This window comes from Mandrillus leucophaeus, unplaced genomic scaffold (genome assembly GCF_000951045.1).
Source record: "Mandrillus leucophaeus isolate KB7577 unplaced genomic scaffold, Mleu.le_1.0 Scaffold1337, whole genome shotgun sequence".
Classification (NCBI taxonomy): Eukaryota; Metazoa; Chordata; class Mammalia; order Primates; family Cercopithecidae; genus Mandrillus; species Mandrillus leucophaeus.
The window spans coordinates 492749-501465 of NW_012101296.1; the positions used below are offsets into that span (position 1 = coordinate 492749).

Here is an 8717-nt window from a genome sequence, read left to right on the forward strand (position 1 = left end):
ATTGAGCGTTTTTAGCATGAAGGGCTGTTGAATTTTGTCAAAAGCCTTTTCTGCATCTATTGAGATAATCATGTGGTTCTTGTCTTTGGTTCTGTTTATGTGCCTTCTGATTCTTGTTGGGATCCTGACTGATAATACTTCCCTTTATGTTCCAGGGACTTTAAAAGATGTTATCTAATTGCTTCTTCACCACGGTCCTATTACAATCAGTCTTCTTGATTACCCTCTTACCATATACCTGGTATTGGTCTAGGTGTTTTACATGAATCAATTTAATTAGTCCTCACCATTGGCTTACATGTTAGCCATCCTATTATTCCCGTTTTACAGATGAGGAAACTGAAACACAGAACATTTACTAGTTTACTGAAAGTCACAAAGTTAGACATTTATCTCTGCCTTCTAGGGCTTTTCAAAGGGAGTACATACTATTTACCTCAGTTTTACAGTTAGGAAAACTAAGACTTAGATAAGTAAAGAGACTTATCCAAGATGTAGTCAGCCAGGTGACTAGGGCTAAACCCTAGGTCTGTCTCCCCTCAAAGTGAATGCTCACCTCTAAGGTACTCTGCTGCCTCCAGAATATTTTCAGATGTCAATATGAGTATGAACTGATGGGGAAATGTAGGTTCTATGAAAATAAAATATCCTTTTGAAATTCAAAATTTATTTATGGTCTTTTTTATTATTATTATTATTATTATTTTAAGACAGAGTCTCACTCTGTCACCCGGGCTGGAGTGCAGTGGTGCAATCTCAGCTCACTGCAACCTCCGTCTTCCAGGCTCAAGGGATCCTCCCACCTTGGCCTTCTGACTACTGGGGACTACAGGCATGCACCACCATGCCTGGCTAATTTTTTAAAAAAGCTTTTTGGGGTAGACATGGGGTTCCACCATGTTGCCCAGGCTGATCTCAAACTTCTTGGGCTCAAGCGATCTGCCTGCTTCAGCCTCCCAAGGTGCTGGGGCATGAGCCACCACCCTTGGCTTATTTATGGACTTTAAAAATGAAAATCATCTCACTTAAATCAAATAATGATGAAGCTTGACAACGAAAGTCTAGGCATAACCTAGACTTATTAGGTAGTTCTTTCTTCAAATATTCAGTTTATCTTTAAACTTATTCCAGAGTAAGAGCCTATGTTTTATGGAATACTATGCAGCCATAAAAACAAATGAGTTCATGTCCTTTGCAAGGACAGGGATGAAGCTGGAAGCCATCATTCTCAGCAAACTAACACAGGAACAGAAAGCCCAACACTGCATGTTCTCACTCATAAGTTGGAGTTGAACAATGAGAACGTATGGACAACAGGGAGGGGAACATCACACACCGGGGCCTGTTGAGGGGTGGCAGGCAAGGGGAGGGAGAGCATCAGGACAAATACCTAATGCATGTGGGGCTGAAAACCTAGATGATGGGTTGATAGGTGCAGCAAACCACCACGGTACATATATACCTATGTAACAAACCTGCTTGCTCTGCACATGTATCCCAGAACTTAAAGTAAAATAAAAAATAATAAAAAAAGAAATACCAATACCTAGATTCATCCCCAGATAGTCTAATTTTTTTTGGTGTGGGGTATGCAGGGTATGACCTGTGCACCAGAATATTTTAAAAGCTCCTCAGATAATTCTAACATGCTGCTAAGGTTTAGAACAATTTTTAATTGCAAGAAATAAATAAAAGAATCATCCCACTGAAATACCATCCCACTGAAATGTTGATGGAATTTTTAAAAAGAGCCTATGTGTTAAGCATTTTAATTTAAAAATATACGACAGACCTAATTCAAAATCTCTGCTAACAGATTTCCTAGGAGAGCATCACTTTTGGAATCCTATTCTCTTGTACATTTGTTAGTGAACATTAGCCCTGACAAAGGTAAAAGAGAATACACTGGTCATTTATCACTCACAGACTGAGGAAATGCAAAAACCAGGCCAGGGGAGAAGAGCCTGAGAAGGGAAACCACACTGGCCAAGGTGCCAGAAACTTATTTTTTGCTTTAGTGACAGTTATTTGTCTTCCACTAGTGAAGGAAGGCACGATCGAGACTTTCATACGCTTTATAGTAATTTGTATCACCCATCCCTTAGAGACTCCCTCAATATCATGTACTCGTGGCTTTCTAACAGCTGAGAAATGACCTGCTTTTCAGATAACACCATCCAGTCGGTTTTCTGTTGCTGCTGTTGCTGTTCAGTGCAGAAGCGGTAAGTCTACTCCAAGGGCAATTTCTTGAAAATTAATTAATTCAGTTTCTTTAATACCTATGGAGTCACCATGTCTCTTTGCACCTGCTGTTCTCTCTACCTGGGAACCTTCTCCCATTTTCTCCCTGTTGAATCCAGGTCGAGGTCAAATGTCAGGTCATCTGGGATCCTTTCCTGGTCCTTCGGACTTAGTTGTTCATCCCATTGTGTTCCCACCGTGTGCGGCATGGTTCTCCACTTAATTTTTATTTCATGTATGTTGTTTATAGGTCTGTGCTCCAATATGTAGTTTTTCCCTTTAATGGCAAGAATCCTATCTTAGTTATGTATCTCCCCAAAACTATCGGTGTATCTTATACTTTAGTGGCAGTAAATGACTCTGTAAGAATTAAATCCAAGGCAGCATGTTAACAGAAAAAGGCTAACATTTAACAGGAGCATCCTGTATATCAGATACTATGCTAAAAGATTTATGTTTATTAATTCATACAGGTCTCAAAACCACCTACTTTTTTTTTTTTTTTAACAATTCCCATTTTACCGATGAGGAAATTGAGGATTAGATAGGTTACACTGCTTACCCAAGGCCACACTATGAAATGGTGGAGCTGGGATTCAAACTCATGTTCCTAATCACTATACCGTGTCTATTTACAACAAAAAGACACCATCAAAAGAGGTAATGCATATAAAATGACAAGCACTGAGCCAGATACAGAGTAAGTTTTTATTACCATGATTATAATTTTATGCCCCAAAGATGCACCAGACTCTACTGGGAATGTGACATGTTTTTTCAATTTTATTTTATAACAACTCTATGCTTTTAGCACCTCTAGTTACTGGATAAGGAAACTTAAGTTCTTAAAACTAGTAATTTGCCCAGGGAGATGGAGTTAGGAAGTCTTCTAAATGAAAATGGAGTTGGAAACAGACCTGGATGTTTCTACTATTTCTGTGAAAATCTAGTGGATGTATAGATACCTTTTGTGCAAATAATTATTTGTAACATGATTGCTTTTCAATGTCAGACAAGTGAAAACACAGATAAGCCTGAGCCCAGATGAAGAGCTTCCAGAAAAACACACCCAGCGTCGCAGGCCATGGCTCAGTCAATTGTCAAATAAGAAGCAAGTGAGTATCATTTTGACAGGCAAGAGGGGAATGGAAAAGGTTGTCTTTTTAGAGTCTTCATTCACGAGGTGTTGTTTGTTACCCAGAATCTAGTATCATGCTTGGCATAAAATAAGTGCTCAATAATTTGTGAAGGAATGTTCTAGAAGAAAGTAAAAGGAAAAAGAAAAGACCAGTTAAAATAGGCTACTTATATTTACAGGCAGAACTTGAAAATGGGCAATGAGTGGGAAAAAACATATTCTGGCTCCTGTCATTTTGAGGCTGAGATTAATTTTCACTTCAGTGAGAAACAGCATTCTTAGGAAGTATGGTAAACCCAAGCACGAGCTGCCGCCACACACAAAGAAAAAGGCCTTTTTCCTTCTTTTAAGGAGAAAAACATCCTTAAAACAAGGTAAAACTATTGAAGAAGAGTACATCATCTTTTGAGAATTTTGATATTAAAAAGTCCAGTGAAATGCTGGCAAGAGAGCTTGTTATCTCAAAAGTGTACAAAATGATGAGGGTATTGCTGGATCCAAAAGGAGTTTTATGGTTAGTCCTTTTCTACATTTATCCCATCCTGGCTTCTGCCTTGGTGTAGCTAGATAAGAAAAGTGAGGCAGAAGGCAAATGTGCTTTATCCCTATATTTTTTAGTACAAATTATTAAAATGATTGTAAAACAACTCATTTCTTGGTTTTCACAGTCCAACACGGGCTGTGTGCAGCCATCAAAACGAAAGCCACTGCCTCCCCTCCCACACTCTGAGGTTGCTGAAGAGAAGATCCAAGTCAAGGCACTTTATGATTTTCTGCCCAGAGAACCCTGTAATTTAGCCTTAAGGAGAGCAGAAGAATACCTGATACTGGAGAAATATAATCCTCATTGGTGGAAGGCAAGAGACCGTTTGGGGTAAGACACTTACATGACTTAGTCCGTATCCAATTCCTCCAACACAAAGAAGACTATTTAGTGACTCAGGCTTATAACTCTTTCCTCTGCATGAAATGGAATCTGTCCCCTCTCCCCCAAGATATGTGAGAGAATGAGAGAACAGTGATTTCAGGCAGTTTTCAGGCAGAGTCTCAGAATCAGGTACACCTGGCTTCACATCCTGATGCTGCCGCTTACTATTGTGTGTCCCCAGGCAAGTCACTTACCCTCTCTGAATTTTTGTTTCTTTATTTGTACAATGGAAATAGTAATTCTGACAATGTAGGTTCTTATTCTAATTTGTGCTTTCATTTGGGAATTTGTCGGTTTTTTCCTGTTAAGCTCTAAGGTAAGAACAGAAATAGTATTTTATTCACTTTTATGTTTCTACAATGACAAGTTTTGAAAGCAAACATTGCAGTCGCTGCTGAATTAGATTAGAAAGAGAAAAGATCCTGGGATGCAGATAGGTTTCATTGTGTCAGTTGCAACAGATGGTTAATGCCTGACTGGAGTCCTGAATTGAGAAGAATTCTGAGGAATATCTGGACTTCCTGAGAGAGAAGGCTGGCATTGATTTCTGATATTTGTCAAGATTTGGATATTTTAAGTATCCAAGTATTATAAGCATGTAAATTACATACCTCTCCAACTACATTTTCTCAGTGATGTGGCTCTCTTAACAGTTCTCAACATGTGATGGAGACTTTTCAGTGGAAAAAGAGGCATTAGTAGGTTCAGGACTGTGTAATTAGCCACATCTGCGGGTATGCTATTGGCATGCCTCAGACTTAAAAATTGAATTTTTTATTTCACAGTAAGTGAATAGAGTTTTTAAAAAATATAATATGCAAATATTAATATCAAAATTGTACTTTGCCACTACCTGCAAACACAAGTGTCTCCCCAAAAGTAAATACCGTTATCCATTTTCAGATTATTTTCAATGCACTTACATACACATATCAAAATATATGGTATTGTTTGTAGAATTCATTACCTAAATCTTATCATACTTTATGCATGATTCTGCAACTTACTCTTATTTCTCAATAATATGTCTTGGAGATCTTTTTGTAATTTCAAATGTTGGTTAAGGTATAGGAAAAGTGAAGCCTCTACCATGCTGATAGGTGTGTTAATTGGTATATCCTCCTTTGAGGACAATTTGTTGCATATCCTGAAAGATGCACATATCCCGTGACTTAGCGATTCCCCTCCTTGCTATCTATCTTTGAGAAATATTCTTACTTCTGTACAAGAAGGCATGTTCAAGGATTTCTTTACAGCATTGCTTCTACCAGGGAAATGGCTAAACTAGAATACCTATACTATGGAATACTCCTCAGCAATTGAAAAGAATGAAGCCAATGTCTTTGTAATCGCTGTGTTTTTAACACAGTCACTATGATATCAGATGATCATTTAAATGCCCCCTTTTCTCTCTGAAAAGATTGTGGGGTCATAAAACCTCTTAAACTACTCACGTTACAAGTCGGGATCTTAATCTATTTCTTGTACAGAGATTTTTGTTGAGTTTGAAATTTAAAAAACTTTTTTTTCTCCTTTTAACAATTTAATCAGTAAAATGAATTTGATTTCCCCCTACATCCTTGAGGTTTTTAAAGGATTATTGCCATGATAATGCCACAAACATGCCAAGCATTTTGACTTTTGCTTTTTCTTTTGTTGTAGGAATGAAGGCTTAATCCCAAGCAACTATGTGACTGAAAACAAAATAACTAATTTAGAAATATATGAGTAAGTCTTCTCCAAAATATAACCTATGATTAACCTATGAACATCAGGGACATTTTGGCAGCTTGTAAGTATAGATACTGTTTTGGGTCTGTAAAAGGAAAAGAAAGTAACACATTTGACAGCATTAATAATAAAGAGACGTTTGATCCTTATCATGGTTGATTCAGAAACTTTTTTTTCTTAAACTTATTTTTGTTCTGTTTTGTATAGCCACTTTTTCTGTTTTAACAGTGACAGTCTGAAACCAAACATTCATCTGGTACCTGTTTTACTGTGTATTTTAACTGGAAAATTTACTTTAAAAAATGACATTAAATTTTCAATGAGTGGTAAATTGGACTTAACCGTATAGATAAATGACTATATTTTGGCTCATGTTTTTATGTGTTTTAGAAATAGCTGAAGATAAGAACTAGGCTAATGCTGTAGTTTGGAAGAACCATTTGGCATGTTCACTAGAGTTCCGCCTGAAATCTATTTTTGTTACAATTACAGATTTGGAAGATGGAGGAAATCTTAGCAATCACTTTTTTAGCCCCTCATTTTGCAGATGAGAAGATTGATAGATTATAGGTAGAGAGCGGTAGAACTGAGACTAGTCATATGTTTTTTATAAATTTAGATTTTCAGTTTGAGCATCTCCCCCACCTCCATCTGGTTTGGGCACTTATCTTAAAATTAGCATATGCTTCCACCAGGTGGCAGTAGGTAATATATGCATTGAGGCATTAAGACAAGTGCTTCTCTGAGAACCAGGCAGCAAATACAATTGAATGAGAGAAACTTCTTGGTTGGTCTTGCTACTAATAAAGCCCACCTAGAGGCCTAACTCAGTACATCTCTCCTAAAACAAATTTGAATTCGAAAGCTTTGGTGAATAATGTAGACTTTATTGGAGGAGAAAAGGAGATGACTTCAGGACAGATGACTCATCTACATTACTCTATGAGATTTCTCCAGTAGCTATTTCTGTTCTCTCTCCAGTCACTCTCCTCAGCTCCATCACAGGGTCTCTTCTCTCTTTTCCCACCTTCACTGGGCCTCATGGCTCCATTGGAGCCATTTAGCCCTTCCTGAGATTCTAATCTCCAGTAAATCAAAGTCCTCAGGTGACTGAACCCATCTTCCTTAGAAAACAGTTCCAAAGTGCTCACTTCGGCAGAACATATACTAACATTGGAATGATACAGAGGAGATTAGCATGGCAATTTTTAAAAATTGGAAAAAAAAAAAAGAGGCCAGGCATGGTGGCTCACACCTGTAACCCTAGCACTTTGGGAGACTGAGGTGGGAGAATTGCTGAAGCTCAGGAGTTCAAGACTGTCCTGGGCAACATAGTGAGACCCTATCTCTCTTAAAAAAAAAAAAAAAAAGAAGAAGAAGAAGAGAAAAGAAAAGAAAAAAAAAAACAGTTCCACAGCTATCTACTCAAGAGCGTGTCCTCATGAGTTCTCACTGCTATCCCGAGCTTAAGCTGACCAACAAAAACAGGCCTCTTGCAAGGCCGGGTCAGAGGAGATTTTGTGTGTATTTACAGATATATGAAAATCTCTTGCTCAGAAAAATTAGAAAAATGAGACTTTTTTCATATAATTTGGATTTTACAGGCGATTAAAGGAGACATTTGTGAAGGTAGCTAACACAGTGCCTGGTGGTTAGTGAATGGATACTCACTACCTAGGAATGTTACTTTCCACCCTTTTGTTATTCATTCATTTGCTCATTGATTACCCTGTTTAGACAAGGCCTAGACTCTGGCTATAACAACCTGTTTATACTGTGGATGTTGGAGCATCTGAATTATACTACTCTGGGGTTACAACTGCTACCTCATTTCCTTGGGCCTTGATTTATATATGAGTTTTTTAAAAAAAATCATCCTTTTTAAAATGACTCCAATTATGAGAAAACTAATTTTTCATTTTATTGCCATTTTTAAAAACAGCTTTATTAAGATGCAGATAAAATCGTTATCATTATTGATCGCTGAAATTTATTGATCACTTACTATGTCCCAAGCACTGTTCTAATGACTGTACAAAAGTTACTGCCCTAGGTTTAAGTACTAGAGCATGTGTATATAAATGGGAGCAACCTGGGTCCAAATCCTGGCATCGGCATTGACTAGTGCTTTGGTTCAGGGCAGAGTTACCTAATGTCTCTAAACCTCTGAATGATCTGAAAAGCAGAGACAATAATACCTATTCTATCTATTACATAATAAATATTTAATACATTCTAGTGATTATTATTATTTCATGAACTATGAAACTAACAGGAAAAACATTTACAGTTTGGTCCACCTGGCCTATTATTTACAGGCATTCAACACTCCTTTGTTACTTCAGTCCTCAAAACCTGATTTGTTCCATCTGTATTTATTGTATACTTATGATGTACCAGATATAACAACATGAAATATGCAGAGTTATGGAACTTACAGTTTCTTGGGAAAAAAATAGACATTAAACAACCCTAAGTCCACAAATAAATGTACAATTTTATTTATTTATTTATTTTTGAGACAGAGTCTCACTTGTCACCCAGGCTGGAGTGCAGTGGCGTGATCTTGGCTCACTCAAGCTCGCCTCCTGGGTTCCTGCCATTCTCCTGCCTCAGCCTCCTAAGTAGCTGGGACTACAGGCGCCTGCCACCACACCTGGCTAATTTTTTTTTTTTTTT

At 37.6% G+C, this 8717-nt stretch overlaps 1 protein-coding gene across 1 annotated transcript in view; it reads left to right on the forward strand.

Annotated features, from left to right (window-relative positions):
- The window catches only part of TXK (TXK tyrosine kinase), a 69291-nt gene that overhangs the window by 19796 nt on the left and 40778 nt on the right, over positions 1-8717 (forward strand). The window contains exons 2-5 of the mRNA XM_011973054.1: positions 2168-2222; positions 3254-3356; positions 4048-4253; positions 5970-6035. Of these exons, the coding sequence (XP_011828444.1) occupies positions 2168-2222; positions 3254-3356; positions 4048-4253; positions 5970-6035 (430 nt within the window). The remainder of the gene's footprint in view (positions 1-2167; positions 2223-3253; positions 3357-4047; positions 4254-5969; positions 6036-8717) is intronic.